At 36.6% G+C, this 19,582-nt stretch overlaps 1 protein-coding gene across 1 annotated transcript in view; it reads left to right on the top strand.

The window, feature by feature from the left end:
• LOC124595016 (protein singed) overlaps positions 1-14,747 on the top strand; it is a 329,423-nt gene extending 314,676 nt beyond the window's left edge. Inside the window, exons 5-8 of the mRNA XM_047133566.1 lie at positions 1,068-1,224; positions 8,103-8,264; positions 11,710-11,846; positions 12,030-14,747. Of these exons, the coding sequence (XP_046989522.1) occupies positions 1,068-1,224; positions 8,103-8,264; positions 11,710-11,846; positions 12,030-12,232 (659 nt within the window). The 3' untranslated portion in view covers positions 12,233-14,747. The remainder of the gene's footprint in view (positions 1-1,067; positions 1,225-8,102; positions 8,265-11,709; positions 11,847-12,029) is intronic.
• Positions 14,748-19,582: the final 4,835 nt, after the last annotated feature.

Genomic DNA, 19,582 nt, shown 5'->3' with positions numbered 1-19,582 from the left:
GAAGTGTAACACCCCACCAGGAGGCAACAATCTCACAATGAGAACCACTGATGCAACTTAGATAACCACCAGACAAACCCACGTCAGCTTAATAGGTTGCACATATTGCTCAAGAAACAAAAAAAGGTTCGAGATGTATTATTGTTCTCTTAATTTGCTTTTGTGTGCACTACATCAATACTGTTCTATCAACATTGTTCTGAAATGATAAATGTATGAGGGTAGGAACTTAAATAGTGGCAACTATTTATTCACAACCGATACAAAAGAGTTACTGTCCTTCAAAGTAGTCACCAGCATTCTGTAGAACTCGTTGCCAGTGATGTGGAAGATCTAGTATACCGTTAGCAGGGCCTGTTCTGTTGATGGTGCGAATGGAGCGGTCTACTGCCTGTCGAATCTCTGGAATAGTTCTGAAGTGAATGCCACGAAGTGGTTCCTTCAGCTTTGGAATCAAATCAGTCACAAGGACTTAAGTCCAGGCAGTATGTTGGATGGTACAGTACTTCCCAGCCCCATGGACCGAACAGAGCAGCCACAGCTTGCGCTGTATGCGCCCGCACATTGTCGTGCAAAATGATGGTTGGGTTGCGCAGAAAGTGTTGCCGCTTCTTTTGCAAAGCTGGTCACAGGTGATGCTCCAAAAACGAACAGTAATACTGTGCATTGACGGTCTGCCATGGAGGAATGTAATGCATTAGGATAACACCATCACAGTCGTACACGAAAATCACCATAATTTTAGACCACTCCATTTGCTCCATCAACAGAACAGGCTCTGCTAATGGTATACTACACCTTCCATTGTTGGCGGCAGGTTCTACACAATACTGGTGACTACTTTGAAGGACAGTAAGAGGGGAAAACATGTAACTCTTTTGTAACGGATGTGAATAAATAGTTGCCACTATTTAAGTTCCAACCCTTGTAGTTAACTTCCTACAAGTAAATGCCTTCCTCCACCATTAATTAAAATTGGATGTCACTTCAGATACCTTTGTAACATTTCAAGACAATTATATAAGAAAAAGTTATTCATTTACATTTTTCTTTTCTTATACCCACAGGTGTAGATGTAACAGCCAACCAAGATGAAATCTCAGACCACGAGACTTTCCAGCTGGAATATGATGCTGCCACCAAACGCTGGTACATTCGCACCATGCAAGATCGTTACTGGACTTTGGAGACTGGTGGTGGTATTCAGGCAAGCAGTGACAAAAAGTAAGTACCTAAATGTATTGTGATGTTATTAACATTTTCTATTTCCTGTATAGCTTTATCAAAAATTACATCAATCTGTGGAAAAACATATGTAGAAGACATGTATAGTTACACCACCTTAGTCACACTTACATTCACAGTGCTATTGATGGGAACCAGCAGACATGGACCTAGCCTTGCTGTGCTGGTACTGCAAACTGCTGAAAACGGGGGGAAACTACACCATAATTTTTCCCAAGGGAATGCATCTTTACTGTATGGATAAATGATGATGGTGTCCTCGTGGGTAAAATATTCCAGAGGTAAAATAGTCCTCCATTCAGATCTCCGGGTGGGGACTGCTCAGGAGGATGTCATTATCAGGAGGAAGAAAACTGGGATTCTACGAATTGGAGCATGGAATGTCAGCTCCCTTAATTGGGCAGGTAGGTTGGAAAATTTAAAAAGGGAAATGGATAGGTTAAAGGTAGATATAGTGGGAATTAGTGAAGTTCGGCGGTAGGGGAACAAGACTTCTGGTCAGGTGCATACAGGGTTATAAGTAAAAAGTCAAATAGGGGTAATGTAGGAGTAGGTTTAATAAGGAATAAAAAAATAGGAGCGCAGATAAGTTACTATGAACAGCATAGTGAATGCATTATTGTAGCCAAGATAGACATGAAGCCCACGCCTACCACAGTAGTACAAGTCTATATGTCATCTAGCTCCACAGATGATGAAGAGATTGAATATATGTATGGTGTGATAAAAGAAACTATTCAGATAGTTAAAGGGAGACAAAAATTTAATGGACATGGGGGACTGGAATTCGATATTAAGGAATGAAAGAGGAAGCCGCCTTGTAGAATTTTGTGCAGAGCATAAATTAATCATAGCTAACACTTGGTTCAAGAATCATAAAAGAAGGTTGTATACATGGAAGAGGGGTGGAACACTGGAAGATTTCAGATAGATTATATAACAGTAAGACAAAGATTTAGGAACCAGGTTTTAAATTGTAAGACATTTCCAGGGGCAGATGTAGACTCTGAGCACAGTTTATTGGTCATGAACTGTAGACTAAAACTGAAGAAACTACAAAAAGGTAGGAATTTAAGGAGATGGGACCTTGATAAACTAAAAGGACCAGAGCTTGTAGCGAGTTTCAACGGTTGACAAGAACAGGGGAAAGAAATAACAGTAGAAGAAGAATGGGCCACTCTGAGAGATGAAATAGTGAAGGCAGCAGAGGATCAAGTAGGTAGAAAGATGAGGGCTAGTAGAAATTCTTGGGTAACAGAAGAGGTATTGAATTTAATTGATGAAAGAACAACATATAAAAATCCCATAAATGAAGCAGGCGAAAAGGAATACAAATGTTTCAAAAATGAGATTGACAGGAAGTGCAAAATAGCTAAGCAGAGATGGCTAGAGGACAAATGTAAGGATGTAGAAGCATTTATCACTAGGAGGTAAGATAGATACTGCCTACGGGAAAATTAGAGAGATCTTTGGAGAAAAGAAAACCACCTGTACGAATATCAAGAGTTCCGGTGGAAAACCAGTCGTAAGCAAAGAACGGAAAGCAGAAATGTGGAAGGAGTATATAGAGGCTCTATACAAGGGTGATGTACTTAAGGGCAATATTACGGAAATTGAAGAGGATGTCAATGAAGATGAAATGGGAGATATGATACTGCATGAAGAATTTGACATGAAAGACCTAAGTCAAAAAAGGCCCTGGGAGTAAACAACATTCCATTAGAACCTTATAGCCTTGGGAGAGCCAGCCATGACAAAACTCTACCATCTGGTGGGCAAGATGTAAGAGACAGGTGAAATACCCTCAGACTTCAAGAAGAATATAATAATTCCAGTCAAAAAGGAAGCAGGTGTCAATAGGTGTGAAATTACTGAACTTTCAGTTTAATAAGTCCTGGCTACAAATTTCTAACACCAATTCCTTACAGACAAATGGAAAAACTGGTAGAAGCTAATCTCAGGGAAGATCAGTTTGGATTCCGTAGAAGTGCTGGAACATATGAGGCAATACTAACCCTTATTTTAGAATATAAACCCTTATCTTAGAAGATAGACTAAGGAATGGCAAATGTACATCTCTAGCATTTTTAGACTGAGAGAAAGCTTTGCTTCCCCCTACTTATACCTCCCAAGGAGATCACGAATGTAAAATTAGAGAGATTTGAGCACATACGGAGGCTTTCCGGCAGTCGTTCTTCCCGCGAACCATACGCAACTGAAACAGGAAAGGGAGGTAATGACAGTGGCACATAAAATGCCCTCTGCCACACACCGTTGGGTGGCTTGCGGAGTATAAATGTAGATGTAGATGTAGACTGGAATACTCTCTTTCAAATCCTGAAGGTGGCAGAGGTAAAATACAGGGAGCAAAAGGCTATTTACAACTTCTACAGAAACCAGATGGCAGTCGAGGGGCATTAAAGGGAAGCAATGGTTGAGAAGGGAGTGAGACAGTATGTACATTGACCAAGCAGTAAAGAAAACAAAAGAAAAATTTGGAGTAGGAATTAAAATCCATGGAGAAGAAATAAAAACTTTGAGGTCTGCTGATGATTTATTTATCTTACAGCTCGAAACATGTATTTAACATGCATGGGCAATGTTATAATAATTACATTCAGATTATTGATACACAATATAAATAGATTACATGCTACTAAGTAAAATATCATTGAAGTATATTTAATATAGCATTCCTGAGGTCAAATCATGTCAGCACCATACTGTATGGGCACTTCAATACAAGCCATTTTTTTAACTCGTTTTTAAAAATTCTACCAGAAAGCTGTTTCAGGTTGTTTGGCAGAGAATTATAAAATATTGCTCCCTTAATGAATGGGGTATTTGTTGTTAGATTCAATCGTCTGCTCACCATATGAAAGTCTGATTTTTGTCTTGTATTGTAATCATGGATTTCCATATTCCTGTTTGTCACTTTTTTGTCTTTTTTCACTAATAATATTGATTGAAACATATATACTGCATAGATAGTCATAATATTAAACTTAATAAACAGGTTTTTATATGAAGTTCTGGGTCTTACTTTTGCCATAGTTCTTATTACTCTTTTCTGCAATACAAATACCCTTTTTATATTGTATTGGCTACACCCACCCCACAATACAATTCCATAAGATAGATGGGGATACACCAACCCAAAATACGCTATTTTTATTGCTTCGATATCTAAATATTGAACTAATCTCCTTAGTAAATACAGACTAGATGTTATTTTACCACAGACATGATCTATTTGCTGATTCCATGAAAGTCTGTCATCTATATATATCCCCAGAAATTTACATTCTGAACAGGTATTTTCCTGAATGTCCTCATTTAGAACAGTATTTTTATTTGAACTACTTGTCTTAAAATAAATTAAATTAGTTTTGTTAATATTGACCCTCAGGTTTTTTTTATCAAAATGTGTTTGGGCTTTTTCAACAACATTCTGTACCACTGAATTTAGGTCATCATTACTACGTGCCCAGCAAACCCCAGAGGTGTTATCAGCATACATAGTAATACGATGACTGGTGTCTAATACTTTTGGGAAATCATTCACGTAGCAAATAAACAAGAAGGGGCCCAAGATAGAGCCTTGTGGCACACCAAAATTTGTGTTCCTTATCTTTGATCTTCTTTTTGCAATTACCTCTCCATTATCATACACAACTTCTGTGCAGTGTTGTCTGTCTTTAAGGTAAGATTCTATTAAAAGCAACAGTTTCCCACTGACACCATTATAAGCAAGTTTACTTAAAAGAGCGCCATGATGGACTCTGTCAAACGCTTTGGAAAGATCTAAAAACACTCCTGCCGTTTCGTATCCCTCATTTATTTTCTCCATCAGACAGTGTACAAACTGTACTGCTGCAGATATGGTGCTCCGACCACTTCTAAAGCCGTGTTGGAAATCTCCTATTAAGTTACTCAAATTATAGTGCTCAATTAGGATTTCTAGCATTATTTTTTCAATTAATTTACCAAACACTGACGTTAAGGCAACTGGTCTGTAGTTCTGTGGTTGTTTTCTTTCCCCTTTTTTATATAAAGGTTTAACTAAAGCAAGTTTCAGTTTCTTCGGAAACACACCTTCTTCAAGTCTGTCTGAAACAGCAAAGGAACTGGATGAAATGGGCAGTGTCTTGAAAGGAGGATATAAGATGAACATCAACAAAAGCAAGACAAGGAGAATGGAATGTAGTTGAATTAAATCAGATAATGCTGAGGGAATTAGGTTAGGAAATGACACTTAAGTAGTAGATGAGTTTTGCTATCTGAGCAGCAAAATAACTGATGATGGTTGAAGTAGAGAGGATATAAAATGTAGACTGGCTATGGCAAGGAAAGTGTTTCTGAACAAGAGGAATTTGTTATCGTCAAGTATAGTGTCAGGAAGTTGTTTCTGTAAGTATTTGTATGAAGTTTAGCCATGTATGGAAGCGAAACATGGATGATAAATACCATAGTTTAGACAAGAAGAGAAGTGAAGCTTTCGAAATGTGGTGCCACAAAAAAATGCTGAAGATTAGATGGGTAGATCATGTAACTAATGCGGAAGTACTGAATAGAATTGGGGAGAAGAGGAAATTGTGGCACAACCTGACTAAAAGAAGGGATGGGTTGGTAGGACACGTTCTGAGGCATCAAGGGATCACCAAGTTAGTACTGGAGGGAAGCATGGATGGTAAAAATCGTAGAGGAAGACCGAGAGATGAATACACTAAGCAGATTCAGAAGAATGTAGGTTGCCGTAGTTACTCGCAGATGAAGCAGCTTGCACAGGATAGAGTAGCATGGAGAGTTGCATGAAACCAGTCTCTTGACTGAGGACAACAACAACAACGTAGATGGGAGCAAGTGAAGTGAAGTTAAATGCTTCATTCATAAAGTGAAAAAATTTTAAGAGATTATTCATTCTTTACCTAATGGTGGAAAGTTAAATTTCTGAAATAAATCACTGTTCTGTCATATATTCCTTTACACAAACAACTGCAACTTCCTCATTTCTTCTGCCTTATGCTTTTTTGTGAATCAGCTCCCATGTAGTTGGGTGGGCTGTGATAGGGCAAAGGGGCATTTGAACTGAAGTAGACACAATTACCACTCTTTATAGAATGAATTTTCCACTCTGCTGAAGAATTTGTGTTGTTTTAACCTTTTCTAACAGATTAAAACTGTGTGTCATCACAACTCAGATCCAAAATTTTGTCATTCAGAAGAAATAATCATACCAACTGAGCTATCTAGGCACAACTCATAACCTGCCATCAGTTCTGCTACTCTCTCTCTCTCTCTCTCTCTCTATTAAACAGAAACACTGCTGGAGGAATGGAGAAAGGACTCTGTCACAACATAGGGATATTTTTGAGGATGAATGATCATATTTTCGAAGAAGCTATTAGAATTATCATCCACACTTTAGAAGACATCTGATATAGTTGTTTGAATGTCATATTGGCTTTCCTTATCTTTTAAATTCTTAAAAGATACCCTAATGCAATATTTAGGTTTTTTTTTGGTTAAAAGAAATATTTCAAAGTAGCAAAACGCTGCACTTGAAGAAAGGCAGAGTGTAATTACACTTAACCTTTCTTATTTTGCACTACATAACTCTTGAAAGGTAATAAGTGTGTAATTATACATTAAACACACAAATTTTAGAACCATAGTAGGAAAAAAAATTTGTTTACTCAATATGCTTCCTAAGGAGCCCACTTTCTGTAATAGAGGTACTGATGAAAATATAAAGATCATCATCAAACTGGAAAGAATAAAATGAATGCTGGATGTTTAGAACATCCAGTGTGGACAGCAAATCACTAACAAGATTCAGTACAGTACTTCCAAGGATTCAGAGATACATTGAGAAAACTTGTAAAGAGATGCGAGATATGTTTGCTTAATCATGTCTTAAGAGGACAAGTACATTTGGCTTTGAGAGTATGACAATTTTCTCATCACTGACCTTTTCATAGCTAAATTATTTTTTCAAAATGTCGAAGTACCTTCATACTAATTGCAATAATGAACTATCTATGAAGTACTGAAATTCACATATAACACACAAAATTAGATGATATACAAGTGCAAGAGAGGAGAAAAGACATACTTCGGCATTTGACACTGAGTTACTGCTCTAGAGTTGTAAAATGACAAGCAAAGATTGAACTTTAATGTTTTTGATAATCTCATTTGTTGCTAGTTTTCAGATCACAGAACCTGTCATTGAAGTGGACTGTCTGAAGTAATTGGTAGGCAGAAATGTCGGCCAGTATCACTTTCAGGATGGAAAATATTTATTACTGGCAATAGATGTACACAACACCGTCCTAACATTCAGAACTATTAGTTCTTCCTCAAGGAGAGAAAGGTATAAGTTGGGGAAGGTGAAATAGGAAAGCCAGGTTCCAGCCACTTTGAGTATGAAGGAAAATGAGTTTTGAAAGTGTGGAAAGTTTTCTTTTGTGTGTGTCAGTAATAACTATTTTGCTTGCTGAAGATAAGTGTTGGCCAGCAATTCTGTCTCGTACTTTTTATAGTTTTCTTGAATCGATTTTCCTTTTGATACAAATCTCCTAAGTAATAATGATAATAATAAAATGACTTGTTTTCCATTATTGAGCAGCATCAAACATGACAAACTGTTTCATAGTTGTAACTACTTTCAATAATAAATGTACATATGTGCTCTGATGTTCAGATAACATATATGATCAAATGGGGTACTCCAGAAGTTACATTAACAACAGCTTTTATGATACGTGAAAGGACTAAACATGTTTAGCTCAATTTATATTATGATCTGTATGAGAAACAAGGTATAATATGTGCTTTGTCCTTCCTCATTTCAGGTCCTCTAATGCGCTTTTTGATTTAGTATGGCAAGGAGATGGATCAGTTGGTTTCAGAGCTAATAATGGTAAATTCATTACAACAAAGCGTTCGGGGCACCTCTATGCCAACAGTGATGCTGTTGATGACACTGCTAAATATTTCTTTTACCTTATAAACAGGTAAGCTCAAATTCTCAGCTTACATTACAGTAACTGTGTTAATAGTGCAATTAAAATTATTACTTGTGTAAATAGATTAATTAGCATAATCATGACCTTTTTCTTTCTGCACAAATGCAGCATTGTATTAACAAAGGTGTGTGGCAGTACGTTTGTTGTTATGATTATTATTCTACAGTGTGTACAGCCCAACAAGGTAAACTGAAGCGAATGTGATTTGATATTGGCACATTAGCAACTTAGTGTTGTTGGAGTGAACAACATGGTCAGTTGAGTCTAATACGCTCAATAAATAGAACTCCATGCACACAACAGAACAAGGCTTGAAGTAGCAAGAATGAAATAATCCATTTAGAATTAATGTATGCACATGAACAAATTGTTTTAAATCGATAACTTATTTCTTCAGTGTTTTCAGTCATCTAAAAATGCCTTTGTTGCTTACTCATATGTATACCATCTTCACAAAAAGGAATAATGCACAATTTTCCATTCTGACTGAGTAGTTTCCTCTGTCTGTCACTGCAGTCAACATGACATAGTGTTGCCCTCATTGCCAGGTGCACTACTCAAAGTGAATAAATAAGTAGCCCCAGGCAGAATCCTCATTGAAACTGATATTGAATACAATTTGGAATTAGCTATTTTCCTAGCTAATATTTATCATAAATCCTTTGCACAGCAATTGGTCTTCCATATCATTAAGAGCACAGTTCAGTTTTCTGTGTAAGGAGGATAAGAGAACTGATCACAGAATTACAGAGCAATTTGGAATTAGGTAGTGCATCAGGGAGAGGAAGGTGGCCCATTCCCATGGCAGTTGTTGCTGTAGCTATAGCTGATGGTGCAGTACATGCCTCAGATTCTGCAGCCAGCACTTGAACTGTGTCACAGGAATTCTCTCTCCCCTAGTCAACAGTTGTGCATTTTACACTGGTGTCCCTACAAGATTCAGAATGTGCATGAAATGAAGCCCCAAGATAGGCTGCAACAGCATGACATTACCCTTCATTTTTTTTTGGCACACATGGAAATGGACAATACCTGGCAGGGAACACAGGTTTGAGGTTTTAAAAAAGTCTTTGATAGATAACTCCTGCCCTCCTTTAGCCCTCTTCCACGCTGCAGTATCCATTCGCTTACACCAACAGAGGACATCAGCTGTGTCAATATTCTTGAACATTTTCAAATGTGAGACGAGAATTATCCTGTATCTAAGTTTGTCTTCTCCTCTTGGTTACTTCCCCTGCGTCACCATTTCCATAATATTGTTGCCACTTAGGTCACCAACTTCAACATTTGCCATCTATTCTGTGTCGTCCTCGTCTTGTTCCTCAAAAATTTACTGGGCAGTGAGGATGCTGGTGCAGAGATCATCATTTCAGTTCCAATATTAAAATGTCCACTTCCATGGAATAAAAAAATTTTTGAAGACCCTATAAGTGGTTCAGAATCTATTCCCAAGCTTCGGCTAACCACATTACGACATCTAGCAAGTCAATCCTCTTCAGAGTGGTTACACAGTCTTCATTATTGTCAATTGCTGATACCAGTGAACTGAAAAGATGGCACTAATACTACTACTTTAGCATTTCAAGGATGCCCTGGTCAACTGCTGACAAAGAGCAGTCACATTTGGTGGTAAAAATAATGCTTTGGTATCTCCATCTTTGAGTTAGTCAATAGGAGGTTGTGGAGGTCTTTCTGATATTTATCTACAGCTGGTATGAATTCATTTTCGAGTCAGGTTTTAAAGATTTCTGAATTCATCTATGCTTTTGATGAATGTAAGTTTGTGGAATGATTCCTGATTTTTCAGGTTTTTGAAAGCTCTTGGTTTCTGTGATTTCCCTAATACTGTAAGCATAAGCTTGTGGTTGCATTATCGGAAGCCAATATGGTAACTTGTACCTTACTTTTCTTGTATCTGGGTACTGCAGCTTCCTTTTTTGAAGCGAGCGTTCTTTGTAGGAAGCACCTTCCAATTTAAGCCACTCTCATCGCAATTGTAGAACTGTTCACCAGAAATTCCTTTGTCATCAATTAACTTCAAAAGAGTGTCTTTAAACAATGCCACAGTGTGTCAGCAGATAAAGCCTCTCTGCTAATGGTAATCTGGTGAAAACTAAATAATTTCTCCACCAATCCAACCATCCATCACTGGCAGTAAATTCTGAATCTTCTATTCCCCATTGAAACTGCAATACATTTTGCTTCAATATTGGCACAGTTATAGGCAAGCCTTTTCCTCTTAAATGTTCATGCCAGAAAAATAAAAGTTCCTCAACTTCTGTATGCTTGCCTTTCAACGTTGCCTTTCTTTAATTCTACTTTCACTAGCTTGGGAAGCATAGCAGCTTTCAGTTTCCATCTGATTTTTCTTCCAGTCTCCAGCAGTACTTTTCCCTATTCCTAACTCCAAAGCAACAGTTTTTGCTGCTACCCCAGAATCCAGTCACATTACAGCACATATTTCTGATCTGTAGTCACTACAAGTTTTTCTTTGTTCATAAGTCATTTTGGATTCTTTAATTAAAACTCAAGGACTGTACAAAACAACAATTTAAAAATGGACACACTTTGGATGTCTAATGCGCAATTGAAGAAATAAAGAATGTAAGACTGTCAACAGAGCTACTCTGTGTGTGTTCATGAGTACTGGAAGAGAGCTTCCAAGTATCATGTATTGAAGAGTTGTTGCCGTAATTTATTCAGTATTAACAATACAGTATGTATTCCATAATTGTGCTCCAGATGTGTTAGAAGCACAAAATGTTCTGAAAAGCCACACAGAATTTTAGCCAGTGACTGCTTGGTAAAGCTTTGGAGAAGTACTGTATTTAAAGTAAATTAATCCTCACTTTATCTAGTAGTAGTAGTAGTAGTAGTAGTATGATATTAACTAAGGAGGTGGTATTCGAGAGCCTACTTTCCATGGTAATGTGGGTTTGGTTGATGTATTGACAGAAAACTGTTGGACACCCACTGCATTTTCTAGGAAAAGATTTGGGGTGCTCTGAAGACACTTTGTCTAATACTGCTGCACTTAGGGGCAGTGAAGTAAAAACTGTAATATATCTGCATACCAGTGAACCTCGGCTGAACATTAAATATCTTTACAATTACTGCAGTGTCATTACTCTTACTTGCAACTGTCCATTTCATATTTCTCCTCAGAACAGTAAAGTGAAAATCTGTTGTGTGCTAATTCTGGTAGAACAGTTTTTCTAAATAAAGTATTTTTATGTCTTGGAAACTATAAATGGGAAATATTTGATGCTTTATGTGTGAATTAACCAAATATATATCCTCCTGACAACAGATACTAGTTGCTCTGGTTTCTGCAGTGGTACCATGAGCTGCCACATAAGTTGGCAAACTCACCACAAAGAAAATCTGTGCCTTCTGTGATAAGAGTTAGAATTAATTTTGGTTTTTCTTACAGGCCGATACTTGTCTTGAAATGTGAGCAAGGTTTTGTTGGCTACAAGAGCAACTCATCTCCAAAACTAGAATGCAACAAAGCTTCATATGAGACTATACTGGTTGAACGAAGCGAAAAGGGTGTTGTTTTCTTTAAAGGTAATCATTCTCTAGAATACAAAACATGCAATATGACTGTATTCATTGGATCACACCTTCACTGAGGAATATGATTGTGTAAATTATTTAGTATTGATTTTTTTCCAGTAGGAAGGCAATGACAAATATGCCATTCCAGACCCAATAAAACAATAAGTAACATTTGATGAACTTGTGTTTCAGGTCAGAATGGAAAATACTGGCATGTAGATGGTGAATCTGTAACTGCTGATTCAGATGCACCAGAAGGTTTCTTCATTGAACTCCGTGATCCAACACATGTTTGTATAAAAAGCACTAGTGGTGAATACCTTGTTGCTGGCAAAAATGGAGCATTTCGTCTTGGGGAATCAGACTACGAGAATGCAACCAAATGGGAATACTAGTCACCAACTATTTTAATCTGGTGTACTGGGGGATATAAATTTCCCTTAATATTAACTTAATGATTCTTAAGCAAAGGTATTTATGTGTTTATGCAATATTGCTACTTGGCTGATTAGCATATTCAAATTATTTGTATTGTGAAGTATACACCAAATGTAAGAACTTTTATATGAGATAAATTGTATCTGTCACAATGATCTGAGGGATGCACATGACTTTCCTGGATAAAATGTCTGGGAATATGTAATTAGATTAACAAATACTACTACTACTATTGGCAGAAGATATTTTTTTCCTTCTCTAGCGTTTTGGAATGTAGGAATAAAATGCATAACCATCCAATGACACACTTCATGGTATCTGAGAAATTGTAGTAAATTAAACTACCTGGAAATTTTGGTTGGAAAAAAAAATTACCAGCACAAATAAAAAAATACAACATTGTCATTCACACACACATTTTTAAAATGTGAATAGGAATATATGTTTTATTTGTCAGTATTTGCAAGTGGTCAACCCAGGCTATAAAGTTGTATTTGGAAGAAATGCCCTCGCATAAAGTAGGGATATGTGTGTTTATAATTCTTGATGTAATGAATAGGGGTTGTAGACCATTCATTCATTGGATACAGATCTCAATTCCATGTAGCACAAACCACTGACATTTACTGAAATTGTGAAGCATGTTTCACATATAACTATTCACTTAATGGAGCAGTAGAATCATGCAAAAATATATTTGTACACAAAGTAATGACAGTAAATTTTCACTATGGATATCAAATGAACACTGCCATTACCATATGTTCCATAAGAATGTGTGTTGATGCTAATTAGACTAAACCAGATTTTCATTTCTCTGCAGATGCCACTAAATACTCCATGTGTGCTGTGCGCTGGTCAGGTTGAAGTGTGCTAAATAGTATCCTTAAAATTTGACTATAGTTACAAACATACATTACAGGGTAAATGATCAGATTTACAATGTGCAGACGGTGACCAAATTTCTACAGATCCACATATTGTGTGGCTTTTGTGGAAGAAAGCTGTTGAGTAACTAATGATTTATTTCAGGCATATAGTGAAATAGTTGGCAGTTTTTATATCGTGTGCTCTAATTAAAAAGGGCATTTTTATACTTTGCACTGTCTTTTATATAAGTGTATTATGAGAGTAAATGTTAAATTGAAACTGTATATTAAAGTGTAACAAAGCATCAATTTTTAATGGTTTTCCAAAGCCTGTACATACCCAAAAAACAATAGTATGTGTGACTTACTTATTATACTGTCAAGACTTGTGATTTGAGAAGCATTGAAGCACTAGCTGTATTTGAGGGAGATGATGGACTTCCTCTGAACTTATTGGGATATATTTTATACTTGTGAAATTTAGTTATGTCACTGTAGGATACAGAAATTTTTAATTTCTTCTAGTCTTTTAATTGCATATTCACACAGCAGTGTTACAGCTTGACGTGATGACAACATATTGTCTTTGAACATAATGTTACCACAATGACATGTGCTAACTTATTTGAAACTGTGTGGATATTCAAAATTTGTTTCATTATTTAAAAAGTTTGCAATTTTGAAAATGTTAGCAATTTTAAACTAATATTCATTTGTTTGAACTATTTTTCAGTTTAGGGTGTAAACTATTTCACATATGAAGCACTCTCCCTTTTAAACAGCCCTGCTGTAAGACATTAAGTGCTAAGTCTTTACAGTAAAATGTAGAAAATATTACTAAAAATAAAATAAGGACTGTTAGTATGTAAGTGAGGCATCAGCATTATGTTAACAACTAAGTATTAAATGATAGTGATGTATATTTACAACAGAAGGGAGTGGAAAAATTACACTTTACCAGAACATGCATTTAAATATCACAAAAGGGCTAAATATCACTCTCAGTGATAAAGCTCCCATTTCTGTAATCTTCTGAGATGTAAGAGTATGCTTGTACTACTGCATTCTGAAATAGCATTCCAGATTTGATACCTTCTATGTTTTATTAGCTGTGTGCTAAATTTAATCTTTTAACATGTTCCAAAACAGTAATGTAAAATGTGCTTTATGTACAAGAAAAATTGACTGTTTATTTTTCATTCTTGAAAGACTGTCTTGTTTGACTTTCATTGTCCCAGATTCACAGAACATAAAAAAAAAGAGACTCCATGAAATTACTATTTTGTTACTGTTGCCAGCAATAAATGGGTTTCACTATGAACTGTTAATGTCAAAGTTACACAACAAAAATTATCTTAATATTTCCATGAAATATATTTGTAATGTCTTGTCATATGGCTTTGATATTTAGACAGTGTAGCAGGTAACAACCTACACTGACAGTTTTCCATCTTATTTATTAATTTGTACTGAATACCTTTTATATCAGTATATTTGTCTAAGTAGATACTGTATGTTATTCCTGATGTAAAGAAATGACTTATTTATCACTGTAATATATTTGTAGCAAAAGAATACAAAATGAACGTATGCTCAAAATTAAGCTCATTGATTTTGTTTTATTTAAAATACCAACTTTAACATTATAAAGTTACTAGGGCTCCATGTGACAATGTGTGTTCTACTAACTTCATGTGAACTAATTTCACGTGTACCTATTCTTGATCAGTGTCTCTCCCTGTTTCTATTTTGAAGCAGTTGACATACATATTTTACTGTTCACTGTAATCCATTCCCTTTATTGTAATCTTTGACTTAACTGTCCTCACTCTAAGAAGATTTAAAATTGAAGGTTAAGACATTTTAATCAGTACAATGAATTAGTACCTATGCACATTTGCAGCTGCAGCACTTGTTTTGCATCATTTCTTAAGAGTAATAATAAAAAGCATAGGCAGCTGGACAGTGCTCTGTCTAATGAATCTCACTACAAGACGACACCCCTTTTCTCAGGATCTATCTCCCTGCAGAAAATGTCTTTAAGTCACCTCTTCACTAATGTATAACAGTACTGATACACGCCTACTCCTTCATGTGCAGTTTAGATGAGCACCCTAAACAACCCTCCTCTGTTGTGCTTTGCTTTCAGTTTTGAACCATGTACTTACATCTTTGTTTGGCACACGGTAACGTCTCCCTACTGCACCACTATACAAACCAACTTTTTTTCTGGCTTCAGCCCCTCTCCTTACAGACATAATGCTAAAGCATGTTCTTAGATGATGCAATCTCACTACAACTAAAGAAAAGTATTACTCGATTCACTGTATCTTTACCATTACGGGTGATCCAGAACACAGGCCCTCATTACTTTTTGGCCACACTATATGTTGTGAGGTTTGGCACCTTTGTTGTGCCAAGCCTACACTTGATTATTTTATTCTGTGCCTTAATTGATTGCCCTTATTGAATGTTCCAAAGGAAAATATATTTCAGACAGAAAATGTAATACAGGGCAAGCAAAGCAACTGTCCTAGAATAACTGTCATTTTAACAGTGCTTCCTTCAGCGAGGATCTAAATTCCAGTTCCAGCTGTTAATTCAATTGCAGCTCATGTTACTAAACACACACAAAACTACAAACAAAAGAAGAACTAAGCAATAATGTTACTGCAATAAGTACAAAAGGTAAGGCAGGCAGGAAGGATTGAAAAACAAAAATTGGAAAGATTTTAAATATTGTAAGAGGATTAGTCTGTGTTGCTGCCCCGGATGATGATTACACAAATATTTTGTCAGGATTTGTAAGCGGTGGGTCCTTGAGGTACAGCAATACGCAAACACAAGAAGTAAGTTTAAACAGTTTTATTAACAAAGGCAGATTATAAAACACACATGCTATGCACACCCATCGTCACTGTGTCTGACATCCTAACACCAGCTAATTACAGTCGTATCAAAAGGCTCCATGGTGAACTAAGAAAAAGAGAGATATTCGCGCCCGAGGCCGTGCTAGTTAATACTACCCGCTGCAGATGGCGGCCAGTGGTGTACTCCCAGTCGCAGTGCAGCCGGACGCGTGTCTACTGACCAAGCGAATCGTCAGCATTCCAGACAGGTAGGCTGGTGAGCGCGTGTTAATGTACTGCACAGCTGCGTGCAACCCGTAGACCCTTACATCACTCTCCCCAGAGAAAGAGTAACCATAGGTGGCTCAAAACGACCTCCTGGGCGTTATGAATCTATTTCACCATTTGTTGCATCACAAGGCATTGCAATATGTATTTAATTTGCAGACACAGTAACATTTGGTACAGAGAATTCAAGATGACAGTTTCATACATGACAAATGCTGTTGACAAAAGATAAATTAATAAAAGCAATAAAAACACAATACTGACTGGATGAATCGAAGGACTTAATTCTATTTGCTGCTTCAATGAAATTTAACTCATTATTTGAAGAGATTACATTTTCATGGATGTCATTAATCAAATTATTGTCTTCAGAAAAACTTGATAAGGAATGCTTTCCATATGTTAGTATGTATGAATCATTGTAATAGATAGATAACATTCTAGTTAATGGCAAATGTCCAGTTGCAAGACATGTAGTTGGCAACACACTAGGCATGTCAAATAGTTCACATGATAAATCACAATGTGTGGCCTTCAAGATTAATCCACTATTGTTCAATTTTAGTGTAAAGGGTAGCTCAGGTGTATCACAGTTTTTACATGTAAATGTGACATCAAGGGTGGAGTGAAATGAGAAAGTTATACATTCAGAACATCATTTAAGAAATGGATGATAAAGATGCGTTAAAATTCTAGGGCAATCATCTCTTGGGCGATGATTCATAAACAATTCTTTCTCACAGCTGTACACTCTACAGTCTAAGAATACTGCCAATTCAGGGCAAATTAACTTATGACTACATTACACATACACAAATCATTTTCATTTAGGGACACAAAATATCTTCGATCCTTGCTTATCAGCAGATAATCATTCATTCAGTACGTACTTTACATGAATACCTGCCTGTCTCCATTGCACAGGGTACGTATAAATTTTATACATTTCAAAATTATGCTTTGGTCTAGCAATGGGAATAGAAACAATAACAGTGAATTCATCTTCAGTCATTAAGGAGTGTGTGATGGTTAACTTATTGTAAGCATATAAATTGTAAGAGTTAACAGGGTAAATCGTGGTATATGTTGCATCTAGCTTTCGTTCAATTGGTAGTAGGATCTGTAAAAATTGTTCTGGATGTAGTAGTATGGTGCTCAGACAATCATTTGAACTACTTTCTAAGGCTGTTTTTAAGTTAAGAGCAACAATTCTAGCATTTGATAAACTATCAGTAATCCTTAACAAAAGAATGTTTAAATCCAAGTGTGCACTCACGGCATTTAATACTTGGAATAGTTCTTGGATATTTGCATTCGTTTCTTTACAAAGTACATGCAAATGTGAGATAAATTGCTTTACAATCTGTTCAATGAAAACTGTGTGGTTAGTAATGGTTCTTCGCATACTCTTTAATACGATAATTTCATTAGAGAGGTTAGTTGAATCTGTACTGGACTGTTGTTCAAGAGCTAATATTTTGCCTTTAACTTCCAGTGGATCTAGACTAGTTAAAGTACCAAATACAGTTCGAAGGATACTCCCTCCAGAATCAAACCAGGCTCGTTTATGCCTAATTAAAGTTTTATGTGGCAAAAGCTTTAAAAAAGAGTAAATCTCTTGTTCATAATTAGCAAATGTAGACTACCTGCATTTTGGCTGTGATCCAGTTACTATACCAAGATGTACCCATTTCCAAAATTGTATCATTACCCTTAACAGAACAAATTAGGTCAATTTGCTTCTTTACAGAATTGAACTGTTGCTGAATTTCACTCAGATTGTACTTGAGGAAAAGTTTTGTATTACTTGTTGAAACTACCATGTCTGATCATGGTTCAAACAAAACACCCGTACTCTGTAGTACAGCATTAGCAGAATATGCTATCATAGCAAGCATTACAATAAAAATGAACAGGGGAATGATGACATCAGAAGTCCCATAGTGCTCAGAGCCATTTGAAACATTTTTTTGAAAAATGAACATGGTTAATTAGTTTTAAATACTAGAGTTAACAATGAACATAAAATAAATTACTTTTTTGGGGTACCCTGTGGAATAAAAGGTTTAGTTTCACTTTTGCAATAGCTTCAATACTAATTTTCACAACACATTCACATAAACAAATGGCTGGAATAAACACACGCATTGCACTCTCGCACTCTACACACATTTACGCAGGTGGTAGGGGTGTCTGGAACAGGATCACTTGGAACGTGACGATACCTCTGCCTCGAAGTCTGGAGTGCGACCTCACAATTCTCACTTCCTGGGTTTGAGAACAGCAGGTCTTCCTCTCGGTCGGTCCTCGTTGTCTTGCAATACTACAGGAAATCTACCCAGAAATGGCTTTACATGATTTACATGAATATCAATCAAATGAAAGGGCAGTTGGAGCTTAAGAGTGACTGGCGACACCACCTCCAAGATTGGATATGGTCCTTTCCATAACTTCTTAAACTTTTTGACTTGACTCTTCTTTAACACCAAGTTGCTCAGATACACAAGATCTCAAACTTGATACTGTGGCACTGATGCTTGGTGGTCGTGTTGTCTTGCTTGCTGAAGAAAGGATTGATGATTCCGCTGTTTCACTCCCCTCCATGCTTCCTTTAGCTTGCATGCTAGAAACCTTGTGTGTTCATTGCTGATTCCCGCAGTCAATCGTGCAAAGGCCAAGGGTGAATGCATTATTCTTCTGTAGACGATCTCACATGGACTTAGGCGAGTTGAGCTGTGCATTTTGGCATTGTAACAACTTACCAAGCACTGTAAACAGACATCCCAATTGCCGTGTTTGCTGCTCACACAATGGCTAACCATTTTAATAATTGTTCTGTGGACTCACTCAACTCTTCCATTTCCTTCAGGGTGTGCTGGTGTAGTCCTTAACTGGGTTATTTGCATGAGCTTACAAGTCTAAGTAATTCACTTATAAAATTCGTTCCTTGATCACTAATTATGCTTAATGGTGATCCAAACTTAAGAATCCATTCTCTTAGGAAAACTTAGCTATAGTCGCAGCGCTCTGATCAGGTATTGGTATCACGAGAAGGTATTTAGAGAAATGATTTAACATTGTCAACTTGTATTTGTTTCCATCTTTAGTCTTAGGCAACGGTCCTACGGCATCTAGTCCTACTCGTTAAAGTGGTTCACTTGTTTCTGGCAGTTCTTGCAATGGCACTCTACTTTTTCCTACATTGTTCCATCTGTTACAGGAATCACATTGTGAAACAAACTCGAAAATGTCAGCTTCATGACTCTGCCACCAAAACATTTGAGCTATTTTAATGTTTGTT

Source organism: Schistocerca americana, chromosome 2 (assembly GCF_021461395.2).
Source record: "Schistocerca americana isolate TAMUIC-IGC-003095 chromosome 2, iqSchAmer2.1, whole genome shotgun sequence".
Taxonomy (NCBI): domain Eukaryota; kingdom Metazoa; phylum Arthropoda; class Insecta; order Orthoptera; family Acrididae; genus Schistocerca; species Schistocerca americana.
Note: the sequence above shows the minus strand (reverse complement) of the source record. Positions and strands in the feature narration are given on the sequence as shown.